The 14,521-nt window shown below is 34.7% G+C and overlaps 1 protein-coding gene and 1 long non-coding RNA gene across 6 annotated transcripts in view; one reads left to right on the top strand and one right to left on the bottom strand.

Moving 5' to 3' along the window:
• SBF2 (SET binding factor 2) overlaps nucleotides 1–14,521 on the top strand; it is a 227,044-nt gene that overhangs the window by 128,946 nt on the left and 83,577 nt on the right. For all 5 annotated transcript variants that reach the window (XR_009152348.1, XM_058159766.1, XM_058159757.1 and 2 more), the window contains 5 exons: nucleotides 3,707–3,835; nucleotides 4,524–4,622; nucleotides 7,276–7,480; nucleotides 9,806–9,915; nucleotides 10,717–10,866. Coding sequence is in view for 4 of the 5 variants with exons in the window: in XM_058159766.1 (XP_058015749.1) it covers nucleotides 3,707–3,835; nucleotides 4,524–4,622; nucleotides 7,276–7,480; nucleotides 9,806–9,915; nucleotides 10,717–10,866 (693 nt within the window). In the remaining variant the exon portion in view is untranslated. The remainder of the gene's footprint in view (nucleotides 1–3,706; nucleotides 3,836–4,523; nucleotides 4,623–7,275; nucleotides 7,481–9,805; nucleotides 9,916–10,716; nucleotides 10,867–14,521) is intronic.
• The window catches only part of LOC131186355 (uncharacterized), a 50,008-nt gene that overhangs the window by 6,466 nt on the left and 29,021 nt on the right, over nucleotides 1–14,521 (bottom strand). The gene's annotated exons all lie outside the window — the stretch shown is intronic.

The following is a 14,521-nucleotide window of genomic DNA, read 5'->3' as shown; positions in this document are numbered from 1 at the left end:
ATCATTCACTTTCTATAACCATCAATAAGCTTCTTACACATCTCACCCGGAATTTTGGACCACTCTTCCTTTGCAAACTGCTTATTGGAAGGGTGCCTTTTCCCAACAGCAATTTTAAGATCTCTCCACAGGTATTCAATGGGATTTAGATCTGGACTCATTGCTGGCCACTTCAGAACTCTCCAGCGCTTTGTTGCCATCCATTTCTGGAAGCTTTTTGATGTACTTTTGGGGTTATTGTCCTGCTGGAAGACCCAAGATCTCAGATGCAAACCCAGCTTTCTGACACTGGGCTCTACAGTGCGACCCAAAATCCTTTAGTAATCCTCAGATTTCATGATGCCTTGCACACAATCAAAGCACCCAGTACCAGAGGCAGCAAAACAACTCCAAAACATTATTGAACCTCCACCATATTTCATTGTAGGTACTGTGTTCTTTTCTTTGTAGGCCTTATTCCGTTTTCAGTAAACAGTAGAATGATGTGCTTTACCAAAAAGCTCTATCTTGGTCTCATCTGTCCACAAGACGTTTTCCCAGAAGGATTTTGGCTTACTCAAGTACATTTTGGCAAACTGTAGTCTTGCTCTTTTATGTCTCTGTGTCAGCAATGGGGTCCTCCTGGGTCTCCTGTCATAGTATTTCATTTCATTTACATGTCGACAGATTGTTCGTACTGACACTGATGCTCCCTGAGCCTGCAGAACAGCTTGAATTTCTTTGGAACTTGTTTGGGGTTGCTTATGCACCATCCGGACGATCCTGCGTTGCAACCTTTCATCAATTTTTCTCTTCCGTTCCCACCCAATGAGATTAGCTACAGTGCCATGGGTTGCAAACTTCTTGATAATGTTGCGCACTGTGGACAAAGGCAAATCTAGATCTCTGGAGATGGACTTGTAACCTTGAGATTGTTGATATTTTTCCACAATTTTGGTCCTCAAGTCCTCAGACAGTTCTCTTCTCCTCTTTCTGTTGTCCATGCTTAGTGTGGCCCACACAGACACACACAATGCAAAGACTAAGTGAACTTCTCTCCTTTTTTCTGCTTTCAGGTGTGATTTTTATATTGCCCACACCCTGTAACTTGCCCCAGGTGAGTTTAAAGGAGCATCACATGCTTGAAACAATCTTATTTATCCACAATTTTGAAAGGGTGCCAATACTTTTGTCCAGCCCATTTTTGGAGTTTTGTGTGACATTATGTCCAATTTGCTTTTTTTCCTGCCTTTTTTTGTTTTGTTCCAATACACACAAAGGGAATAAACATGTGTATAGCAAAACATGTGCAATACTTTTCTTTGAGAAATACTTGATTTTCTGGAAAAATTTCTGGGGTGCCAACAATTTTAGCCATGACTGTAATTCAGCAGTAGATCTGGTTTAGAATCTAGGACTGTCTGAACACTTCCTATGAGTGCTGACTGTACTTTTCTGATCAGGGCAACTAACAATATCATTATTCGTAAGAATGCTGTGATTATATGTTATGATGTATAGTAACTGGAATGTTCTATATGGCATTGCATGTTGCATCAGTTTGCAAAAAACAATTTACCCTTGTGACAATGCTTGTATATTTATTACTTGTTTTCCCAAGTTGGACAGGGATGTACCCAGTACAATAGGCCCAGAGTCTTTATTTATCATTTGGATACATGCCTGAATAGTTGAAGCTGCTACACCATCAGATTATATGCAAGTTGTCATTAGGGAGAGGAAAGAAGGAATCTGAGATTCAAATTAACTATTTCTTGCAACTAATAATAGTCTGTTTGACTCTTGGTATCACCTGATGCTAAAATTCCTAAGGTTAATGCTGATTTAATTGAGTTTTGTTACTTACTCCCAAAGTAATTTCAAGTCCTGCTCTGATACTTCATTCTGCAATTGGTACACATCAAAACCACATTCCATAGATCTAGTCTTCTAGCTTGTCTCCAAACATTACACATTGCTTGTATGTTTGCCAAGATCCTGTTAGGACCCAGCCAGATGCATCTTTAATGGCTGAGGCAATCTGACAAGCTGCCCAATATGGTGGCATGTAGTTAGTACTATCTCTCCTTCCAAAAGGATCATAGTGGAATTTTTCTTGCCCAGCACAAGAAATTAAGGTTGCCTCTAAAGCTCTTTCTACTCTGTACTCAGTTTTTCCATTGATTATATAATCTGGCAAATTGTTTCTGTAAATACCTCTCCTATAAATTGTTATATTTTTTCTAAGCTTCTAAGTCAGAAATTTGAGGCTCCTGTACAAACGTTATGTGTCTGGTTCCAAATTTAACTCCATATTCTTCCAGCTAACTATAAAGCCCAAATCTATGGCAATTGCCTTTTAATAATAACTTTAAAAATAGCTATTAATTCCTGTTTTTGAACCAATAGGTTTTTTGTATTCCATATAAATTCACCTTTATATTGTTTGGCTGAGGAACAGTGGTTCTAATCATAATTATAGTCTGGACCTTATCAATTGACACACCTATCACCTCTATTACTTTTTTTTAATATGATCTTTGTGACCTTTATCATGTACTGTTAGGTATTCAAGCTTGTAAGTGTCATTTGATTGAGTAGTTCCCTGTCTAATACTGCCATAGATCACCTGCTAAACTTACTACGTGTGAGCACTGAGACCATAAAGTAAAATAGCAAGTAATCTGTAATTGCAGTTGACCTACCAAGTTTTTTTCTCCAGTTCTCAGTATTGTGGCCTATTTTTCACAAATTGCTATTTCAATATGATTAGGATTCTTGGTATGTCTTGCAAGATCCAGTGTCCAGCCAAAATTCTCAGCTTTTGCAAGTTCTGTAAAGGTGGTTCATACTAATGCAAACATACAGTGTGTTTGAATGCAAAGATGAGCGCACAAAGAACCATGGTTAGCAACTTGCTGAGATGGTTAAAAATATTGTACCTCCTAGCAGAGATTAGGAATGAATAATATGCTTCATGTTAGATGTTAATTCATGATCCAATGAATAGTTTTGTAAAATGAACCAGATGGCTCCAGCAAGTGAGCCAAAATGCATTCCATAAAGAGGAATAAACAAAAACGAAGAAATATCTGACCATGGGGGGAAACTTTTTGACCTCAACTGGATTGTGAACATGAAGCAAAACTCATCCACCAAGTTGTTTTTCCAATCAAAAATTTTCTTGGCTGTTTAGCAACAATCTTCCCCCACCCTTTGTTCCTTCTTCATTTGTCTCATCACATGTTCTGATGCCCTAGAGGAAGGTAAAGGGTTGTGTATGTGTGTGTGGAGATGCCATGTATTAGGTGGACTAAACACATTGGCTTGTATCTTAAGAGACAGAAGTCCAGATTTGAATTGATAGGGTAAATAAAGTTATCTAATCTAGTTTTTATATCATTTTTATGTTTTTAATGATCACACAGCTCTTAAATAGATTCTGTATGTAGCCATTTTACATCTTACCTTGCATAATTTAAGTTTATTGAGAGAAAGCAGATTTCTGAATGCATTCCAAACATATTCGGAATGCACATTTGTGTGCATTCATGGAAAGTTTTCTGTTTTTACAGCAACCTTGATGTTATGGTAATTCATGGTTTGGTTTTATTAAAAGCATTAAACACATTGTTCTTTTTTTAAATTTTACATTCTATTTTAATCATCCTTTTTTTTCCTTCATGTTTCTGATAAAATGTTAGTTACAATTTATTTTTATTTGCAGGCAGCTTTCTTAAGCCAGCGGGGCTTAATTGAGAATGATTTCCTTACCAAAATTCTGAATGGAATGGCATTTGCAGGTTTTGTGTCAGAGAGAGGTCCTCCTTATAGATCCTGCGATCTTTTTGATGAGGTAGAATATATACATATATATATATATATACACATATATTTTAAAAGTTAATTGTGAAACTTGAGAGAAAATATTTAATTTGTTTGAGGTTTTTTGTTTTGTTTTAGTTTTTGGTCACATTATTCTTGTAAAATATATTGGAGTGAATTAGCTTAAAAGGGTATTAATTTTTGTTTTCAAAATATTTGGTTGAATATTTTTTAAACATTATTTTTCCTAAGAACAGATATCAGGGGGAATTGTCACTTGTAAGATAAATATATGCAAATAGTTTGCAATATTTGTCATAATAAAAATTTTATTCACCATTTAAAAAATTAAACACTGATAATATTTTATTATTTTTAGGCTTTAGGAAAGTTTTTACAAACTTTCAATAAAGTATGAGAATTCGTTAGAACAGCAAACTTGAGAAATTTAACCAAATGTTGTGAAAAGAGAGGCCATTAAATATTTAAAATATTTCTTTTACTATTAGTATTCATTATATGTATTTCTGAATACTTAATTTGGTACACCCAAAATGTCAAGTTTATTATTGTTGGAATTATTAACATTATAGAACATGCATGCAAAATAGAAATGGGAATGAGTTATTAAAAATGGTATGTAAATATTTTTAGTGGCTATGTAAAAATACTATCTAAAAGCTGCTTTTTATCAACAAAAATATGCTTTATTTTTAAAGCTGGTAGCATTTGAAGTAGAGCGAATTAAATCTGAGGAGAGCAATTCATTAAAAGTGTTAAAACATATCCGAGAACTTGCAGAGCAGCTATTGAAAAATGTAAGTACGGTATGTTTTTATGATATAATTCATTAATATTTCATTTTAAATAATTGTAAGTTGCACAAAGCTGCTTGCAGTTATATAAATCAATTATGAAGTTAAAAGTATAATTCTTAAATAAGCGATGATCTTTTTTTAATTATTACATTTGGTAAAAAAAATCTATTTGATATACAACAGATCCTTGGGTTATGAAACCTTAAGATCATGTCATGCCAGAAAGAGGAATTGTTATTATTTTCTTCATTAATTGTTTTCTTCTTATAGTTACATTATGTAAAACAGAGTAATTTGGGAGTTGGGCAGCCTTCTAAATTGAATAAAACAACTTTTCATATCTGTTGAAAGTAACTTAGATCTTCACTCCGACTATTCTTTTTCAGCCTGCAGCAGTATTATTTCTCATTATAATAAGATTGACATTTTATTTTGTTGTTACATATCACTGTATAATATTGATGTACTGCAATTATGCTATTCCATTTTATGATTTAATTTTGGTCATCAATAAAAGATGTTTTATTGGAAAGTCTGTGGAGAAGATTTAAAATATGAGATAAGAGATAGTGGTTATATATCTTTTTTTTTTTTTTTTTTTTTTTTGTTCAAAAAGTTTTTATTAGTCAAAAAAGGTTTATACAAATACATATCAGGTATGGTAAATTTTCATTTTTCTTATCTAAAATAAGAATTTTACTCAAATTTTTTAATACATACAACAGCCATAAGGCAAGCAGGTGACACGAAGTAGCAAAGTTTGCAAATTTTAAATACGTAATAAAGAAGAGTCAAGAATAAACAGAATATCGTACAAAAGAGAATAAGGAAAACCAACACAATCCCAAATATCTTTATCACTTCCTAGTTTTGGATCTCAGAACTCTGGGTTCAGCCTGACCCAACTCCAGGGCCGCAACAGCGGCAGCCGCTTCAGCCCCATGATCTATAACCTCCCCTTCTTCAATTCCTGGGTCATCTGATTCCAGGAAGGCTTTGTGTTCCTCCACATAGGCCGTAGCCTCCGCAATTGTACTGATTTTTTCGTAATGCCCTCCCGGAAAATCATCAATCCTCTGGCATCAGCCATCTGAAGCCCACTCCTTCTGGTACAATTTGCTTGACAAAAATAATATTTCTTTCTTTTTCACGCACCTGTCTGGGAATCTGCCTCAGAATGGCTATCTCCTGCCCCTGTAAATCAGTGCCCCACTCCTATGTTTTCTAAGAATTTCATCTCTCGCCTCTTCTCACAAATTTGACATGAACCTCTCTGGGAACTGCATGCGTGCGTGCATATTGCGAATTAACTCTATAAACTCGATCCACATCCCAATTCATGAAATCAACACTTCTCCCAAGAAATTCTCCCAACAATTTAGTCACAACATCTCTCAAGTCTTCTTGGTCCACTTCTTCCAAATTTTGAAACCTAAGGAAATAAGACATTTTATCCATCTGTAGTCCAAGCACAGCATTGCCTGTCGTCTCCTCTCTTTTCTGCACTGCCCGCATTTCACCCTCAGACCTTCCACTTTCTGCTTGTTTTCTGCTGAGACTTGTTGAGTATCCTTTAAATCCTTTTGGATAGTCACAATTTCTTCTCTTATTTCCGTTTGGCCTCTTTGCAAATCATCCAGTTTCTTGTCCATATTGGATAACTTTTCCAGAATTCTCTCCATCTCTCCAGCAGTTGGTCTCTGACCTTTGCCATTTGAAAAAAAGAATCAAAATCCTCAGGCAAGCACAGTATCCTTGTAATTTCCTCCGGATCCACCAGGGGGCACTCACAGGAGCAACGAGTCCAGAGTACAGTTAGTCAACCAGGAAACCGAAGGGAAGTGATGTCATCAAAATTCTCATAGTGAAGGCGGAAGCTGGACGCCACCACTGTTCCCCAGAAGGAGGGGGGGCCTCAAACCTTCCCTCCTAAATTTCTCCATCACCTCTTCTCTCCAGAGCTCCACAAAACCGGTAATCTTCTTATTTTAAGTTCTCCTCTCTCCAAAATAACTCGTGCTCCTTCCAACCGCAGGGGAGAAAAAACCCCCCCGCACTCCGGAGCACTCCACTCACGTTTACCGATATTCCCTTCCCTTCTCCTCCTCAATTCTTCTCCGTGCCCTGTTCACCACCAGGCTGCTGCAGTTATAAATCCAATGCCCCGGTGTCACCGGGCACAGCGGCCCAGGCGACGACCAAAATAATGGCCGCGGCCTGTGGCCTCCGAACCCCGCCAAGCCTAGGACGCGCCAGCATCGGTCCCCACAGTCCTGTATATCGGCTGGGAGACCCCTGGCGAGCCGTCCGTATGGCAGGTGTCCTTTTCGGAACACCTGGCCCCTGAGGGCCTCGGCGGCGGCCGGATTCGGGCGCTGGAGGCAGGAGAAACCTTCCAGACGTCCGTTGCCACTGGATACCGGAAGTCGTCTCTGGTTATATATCTTATCAATCGTTAAACTGTTTGATTTCCATATAGAGTAATTAATTTTTGCTTTTATTTCAAGACGAGTGTGGTATTATCCTTCACTACATTAATTAATAAAGAATCATTAATGGCACTTTATTAATAAATCTTTTGCCAAGCAAATTATTTAAATAAATAAATATGTTATATCCCTGAATACAGATACTCTTTATTTAATGTCTGCAGGAGAATCCAAATCCTCATATGACATTCCAAAAAGTTCCACGACCTACAGAAGGATCTCATCTACGAGTTCATGTACTTCCTTTTCCCAGGATTAATGAAAGTCAGGTTCAGGATTTAATTCAGGAAAATATGATTAAAAACCAAAGTGTACCGTCTGCTTCTCGCGTTGAAAGGAAATGTGTGGTTCCTGCTGGTCCATCTGTTGGTATGAGAGTTATCCTTATGTTTTATTCAGTTGAGTCAAATTGAGAACTGTTTTGAAACCTACAATTAATCTCCCTGACTTTTCAAAGACCATTCAAGACCTTGGTAACATTCTGAGAAATATAAAAGGTGGTGCCAATGTTTGTTATTCTTTTTAAATGGCATTTGAGAATAGGAATTATAGGCCTCCAGGATCAATGACAACCATTCTCAACCTTAAAAGTCTAAAAATAATCCTAATTGCCATAGGAAGAAATTTTTGAGACATTATTGGGGGGTTTGGAGATAGGATGGTAGTAGTTTACAAATATGTAGAAATCCTACTTTTTCAGAAGCATTCAATTCGAATGATTAATTTCTAGAAGTGCCCTGGACCAGCTGGAATAACCAGATTAGTGTGGTCGAGAGGAGAAACAGGAAGTTTTTGAATTGGTAGGTTTTATACAAATCTCTTTATCTTCTATAACCTCCCATTCTTATTGGAGAACCCCAAACTGCAAGCAAAGGATTAAAACTTTACCAGAAACTAGATTTTACTTTTCTATTCTTCATTTGGAACAAAGAGAAAAGCAACAATTGTCAAACAAATCTCATCATCAAAGTTAAACAATCCTGCCTCTAAATTTCAGGCAATCTTTTGATTCTGGTACATCTTGTTTTTCATATAATTCCCCCCCTTCCCCATGTATGCATTGATTAAATTTCTATGAAAACCATCTCACTGATATAGTGACTCTGGGTGGCTCACAATGTAATAAAAAGTAGAAAGTGTTAGAAAACAATTAAAATTAGAAAAATTGAACAGAGGAGCTAAAAGCCAAGATGATGGGTGGCCTAGGGGTGAGGGTCTTCTCTATCCAGTCAGCTACTCCCAACATAGCAGGCCCTTGTTGGCGCACCAGGCCAAGTGACAGAGACAGATTTTTCCAGAAGGCTGGGAGTGTGTGGGCAGACCTCACCTCCCATTAGAGAATATTCCAGGGGACAGGAGCCATAGCAGAAAAAGGCTGTTCTCCTGGACCCCGCCAATCAAAGGAAATCCTTTGGTTGATGGGATCCAAAGTAGGCCCTGTCTGCTGAATGAGAATGAGAAGGTGAGACTGGGTTCTTCAGATGCAAATATAGATGTTTGGACTCCATACTGATAGTGTGTATTTGGTTTTTTTTTAAATGCTACAAAGTATCTATTTCTATTTCCCATTTAACTAGGACTTTGAAAGCTGTTTGATATGTATAATCATATCAATTCCTAAGGTTAGGATTTAATATGTTAATACATAATATATTTGGGTTTTTCCTTATAAATTGTGATGAGACACAAGATAACAATTGTGATGAGCTTCTGAATTTTTGCCGTGAAAGTATTGCTCCAAGATGCAAATGGCCTACATAGAGCCTTCAAATATTAAGAAGCAGGCAATTCTAATGTATAAAACTCTTTTTTATTAGTGCTAATGATATTCAGCATACATTAATTTGTCCTTATCCCTTTTAATATTGCTTTTTGAAATTAGAGGTATCCAATACAGGTAATCCTTGACTTTTGACCACAATTGAGCCCAACATTGTTGTTAAGTGAGACAGTTTTTAAATGAGTTTCAACTCATTTTACAATGAGTTTCCTGCCACGGTTGTTAAGTGAATCACTGCAGTTGTTAAGTTAGTAACACAATTGTTAGGTGAATCTGGCTTCCCCATTGACTTGGCTTGTCAGAAGGTCGTAAAAGGTGATCACATGACCTTGGGACACAGCAACAGTCATAAATATGAGTCAGTTGCCAAGTATCCAAATTTTGATTACATGACCGTGTGGATGCTAAAATAATGGTCATAAGTGTAAAAAATGGTCCTAAGTCACTTTTTTTTTAATGCTGTGGTAACTTTGAACAGTCACTAAATAAATGGTTGTATTATATTCCTCTTCTCTTGTTCTAGAAAGTGATGGACTAATGCAAATTTTTATACTACCAAAATTTATTTGCAATTTGTAATGAAATTTTAAAAATTTAGAGATTTTTTAATGCATATATTTTAGACTCTGAAATCATATTTCTTACCAATTTACAGATTTTCTTTATAACAGTCTGAAATCCTGCTACTATAATATATAAATCCGTATGCAGTATGATTATACATTAAGAATTAGTACTGGAAAATATCTTTGTATCTATCCTTTTGTGCTTCTAATAAGAACACATGCATAAAATAAAACCTTGGTATGTAGAAACCATTTTAGGAATGTTTCTATTATAATAACCTTTTAGTGAGGGTAGTTTTAAAATAAATGGCCTCACATATGTTTCTATTTCTTTCTTCTTTTTTTTAGTTTCCATAGTAGAAAAGTCAAGCACAGTTTTCAACAGTGCACAAAGACTGGAAGTTGTTAGAAATTGCATCTCTTTTATATTTGAAAATAAACTTTTGGAGACTGAAAAGGTAATAGGATTTGTTAAATTGTTTGAGGGGCTTTTCCAAGTTGCTAAAACATCCCATACATATTAAGAGATGAGCTCTTTCTAGTCCTTTCAAACTTAAGTCTACTTTTATATGTCTGTTACCTTTTTCAGTTCGTATTGCAAGTATTTGAGATAAAAGAAATGTACTGTCTGTGAAGAAATAAGCAAAATTATTTGGCATCGCAGTCTCACCTCCATTTCTTTTTCTGCCCCTTTTACTGAACAATTTTATTTAGTTACTAGTTATTTAATAATGAGAGATATGTTCCCTGCTTTGTATTTTTCTCTTAAATGAAATGCAAGCTCCTCGCCCAACCTTGAATGCTTCATTTTTTACTTGAAAAGCATTTGAGGACCAAACTAATTTACCTCATAGATTGTTTTTTTAAAGGCAACTTTTTAAGTTTTTTTTTAAAAAATTGCTGATGTTATAGCAATATGTTGTACAATATATTTGCCTTTTCATAACAATCCTCAAAATGTATGGAAAAAAACTTGTGGTTTCCGATCCTTACTTTTGGGAATCTTTGTGCTTAAGGCATACTAAGACCTTGCTTGATAATTGCTTGATTTTTTCTACACTGTCTGCTTTATTATTTATTTAGTCATGTCTAATTATGAAATAAACTATCCAGATGCAAAAATCAGAATTCAGTCAATAGTTTAATAGGGACAATTCATACCAAGATTGCTGGTGGAACTTATTCTGTAATACTACAGAATATTAGCGTAGAAACATAATTTAAAGTTAGGATTCTTTTAATTTCTTACTTGTCTTTAGACCTTGCCTGCTGCACTGAGAGCCCTCAAAGGAAAAGCAGCTCGCCAATGTTTGACGCAGGAACTAAGCCTCCACGTTCAGCAAAATCGTGCAATTCTGGATCATCAGCAGTTTGATTACATAATACGAATGATGAACTGTACTTTGCAGGTACATGCACTTAGCCTTATTTTGGTTTCTTTGTGGTACTTCTAGCTTGCCCTGTGTATTTTGCTATATCTAAACTATAAATTATATGTAAAATATAAGTTTTTTCATAGAGTCCATTGTTCTTTTTCTTCTGCAGTTTTGCTCCTTTATTTGCTTTTGGGTGTTTTTTGGACAATTATTATGAAACTGTGCCTTCCATCAGCAGAGGATTTGTTTATCTTTTTAGGAGGCATTTGCCTTATACTCACAATTTTCCTTAAGAAATGCAGTTGTCACATTTCATGTTTTGGTTGTAATTAAGCACCTCATACAAGAGTGTTTGCCTAGTTGTTACCATTTTTATCATTTTTCTTTCATTCACTTGCATCTTTTTCTGTCAGCGCTCAGCTGCAATTGTTAGTCTGCCTTTACTTGATTAAAGCAATAGCTTTTTCTTTCTCTTAAGGCTACAGAATTCATGAAAAGAACACTGTCAGATCTTTTGAAGCAGGGAAGCTGTGAAGATACTGGAGTGGCAAAGGCCCAGGCCTATTGCTATTCCAGTATTGCATTGCTCGTACAATTATAAAGGCAATAAGGCAATCTATAAAGGCAATCTTCAATTGATTAAGGATCTATTCTTATATGTCCAAGAATTCTTCCCAATGAAATGGGTTTATTGCAACCTTCACTATTTGGCTAGCACATGTACCGTAAATTCCTGGAAAATCACTGGAATGGTTTGGGAATCTACTGTACTGTAGGAATGAAGATCATTGCTCTCTTCTGCTTTTTAGAGTGATGATTGTTGTTACTTGTAATTAGTGATTGAAGACACATCCTACCTCTGTATTTTACATCACCATCTGTAAAATAACTATTCAGATAATTGTTTTGATTGCTTTGGGATCTAAACACTTTTGTTTATCCAAGAGAAGAAAACATTTTATGGGAGAGCTAAAACTCTAGCATGGTACTAAGAAAGAACATTTAGTTGAAATGAATCATTTTAATAATTTGTGTTTGTGACATATGAGTATTATTTTTCCCTACAAGAAAGGTTTCTGACTTCAATTGTTTTTTTCCAAGGTACTTTATCACTGTGCAGTTTTCTGAAACTCACAATTATTGTCTTCTTTCACAATTGTTTATTATTTAAATTGGGGATAATTATTGGATACAATAAAGAAATCTAATAGGCAGCTTCATGAAAATCACAACAGAATTTTTAAAACTTTTATATTTGAAAATATAGTCAAGAAATTAAAAAACCCATATACTGTAAACTTTGGTATCAATACCATACTTCTTACTCTTTTGAAATTAATAAAAAATGAACCTACCTATGTTGGAAATTATATAAGAAATGGAAGTCAGTAAAAAATTATTTTGAAATAAAGTGTTTCAAACAGCATTAACAAAATCTATACAAGATAAGGATCTGAACAAGTACAATTCAGTTTTCCTTAATAAAAATATTGGGATTCTTCAAATTTAAAGTGCTTAAAAGCACCACAAACAGAGAAGTAAATTGTTTGAGCTATTTTTAAATGCTGCAAAGATTATGTCTTCAGATTCTAAAATGTTTGTGCTTAGCAAACAAATTATGGCATAATTCAATGCCTATTATCTCTTTGGACGACTTTGAACTAAAGTGAACCCTTTGGTTTCACTTGGACAGGTACTGCAAAAATGAAAGGGAGGCTGCTGCTATATAAGACTTTCCAGACTACTAGGTTTCTATTTGTGACCATTATTTGTTTTCCATAACTTCTGTATTTTTTTGTGATATCTTCTGTATTCTTTAAGGAGCAAAAGATGAAAACTACACAAACATTATGGTTGATAGTAATTGATAGCAATAGCACTTTTACTAGTATATAGTATATAGAGAGGTATAATCTGCGTAAGTGACATTAAAATTGATTACTTATGAGAAACAAAAATAGAGTGGGTAGGATTGCAAATATTTCCAAAGTCCCAAAGAAGCTGACTTTTAAGTGTACTTGATTCTTTTATATTTTTGCTATATTGCAGTCCCAGAAGTAACTTGCGAAGTTATATTAAATTCAGGGCCAGACTTATGTTTTTAAACGAAAATCTCATCTCAAATAAGGATACAAGTCCTAAATCAGTGTCTACAAATGACTGCATTTAGCAATAGCACTTAGACTTATATACCACTTCACAGTGCTTTACAGACCTCTCTAAGCAGTTTACAGATTCAGCATATTGCCCCTAACAATCTGGTCCTCCAGCAGCCTATCTTCCTGGAAACATCCAGAGGCCAATTGTGATGTCTTATTGAACAACCAATGAGTTACTTTTTTTCAATATCCAGTATTATTATACCACAATTAAAGCTCCGTTTTAGCAATAGCAAAATAATAGTGTTCAATACACAATAATATGAGTCACCTAATGATAAAACATTAAAATGCAGTCAGTATATTTATGAGCCTTCATTTACCTTTATTTATGCCAATACAGTAAAAAGATAATGAGCATGGGAATTGAGCATATCTCTGTCTAATAAACTATGATTCACAGCTCCCTGAAAATCAATCTTTGTAAAAAAGAATGTTTGAACTATAAAAATTAATGTGCTGTAACAGGATTCACATGAAAGAGAATATAATAGTACATAAACCAGTAACCTATAAATGTGAAGAACTTAGGTAGATTTAGTATATATGCGCACTACAGATGACTTTAATGTAAAAATGCATTTTAAGCTAAAGAGCAAGCCAAATAAAACTGGCAATAATATAGAATTGCTGTTTTTTCCCATCATATAATTGTAAACTGTAATCCAGTATTATCTTTAGACTATCTAGTCTCAAAACCTCTGAGTAATATAACGAATAGTATCATAAAGGAAAAAATGTTTAAATACTTGAAAAGCAAAATGTCAAAAGTTATCTCTTCTGTTTCTTAAAATTTCTTCCCACAAATTCTTATTTTTACACAAGAGATATCTTGTGGCATTTTCCCAAACAAATCTCACTGCAATATCCATATTCCATTTATTTGTGATCTCATTGCTTTTCAGAATTTTTGTAGATTATTTATCAATTATAAACTACATTGCTTTGTAACTCTTCCTATTAAATTTCTGTTGATTATAATTAAAATGTTTCTGTTTCAGATCCACATAACATGATTAATTCCCAGGCTATGGGAATTCCCAGGTTATGAATAGATAGACTTCAGGCTTACATAACTTATTTTAAATTTAACTAGAATATCATCTAAGATATGTTAAGAAATTATCTTCATTTTCTTGTTAATTTTTTGAGTTAACAGCATTGTCTGCTTTTTTCCTTCTGCATTTTATTGCTGAAAACTTTCTATGCTACTTGTGGCAGTTTTATCAGCCCAGCAAAATAAAATGTCCGCATGTAGGAGAGGGGGAAAGTAGAACTGATTATAGAAATGCTGGTTTATTTCTGTGTTTATATTTAGAAGTTATAGAGCAATGTTGTGCTGTGCGATGCCAAATTTATGTTTGTTGGATTATTCTTTTCCGTTGGTTTTTTTTCCTAATTTTTGTCTAAACAATTCACTTAACATTGGAAAATGGCTTTTATCTACATACAGAATCTTCTTTTTTTTTTATCCAAAAAGTTTTTATTGGTCAAAAGAGGTTTATACAAATACATATCAGGTATGGTAA

The sequence above is a fragment of the Ahaetulla prasina genome, chromosome 1, assembly GCF_028640845.1.
Source record: "Ahaetulla prasina isolate Xishuangbanna chromosome 1, ASM2864084v1, whole genome shotgun sequence".
Lineage (NCBI taxonomy): Eukaryota > Metazoa > Chordata > Lepidosauria > Squamata > Colubridae > Ahaetulla > Ahaetulla prasina.
Note: the sequence above shows the minus strand (reverse complement) of the source record. Positions and strands in the feature narration are given on the sequence as shown.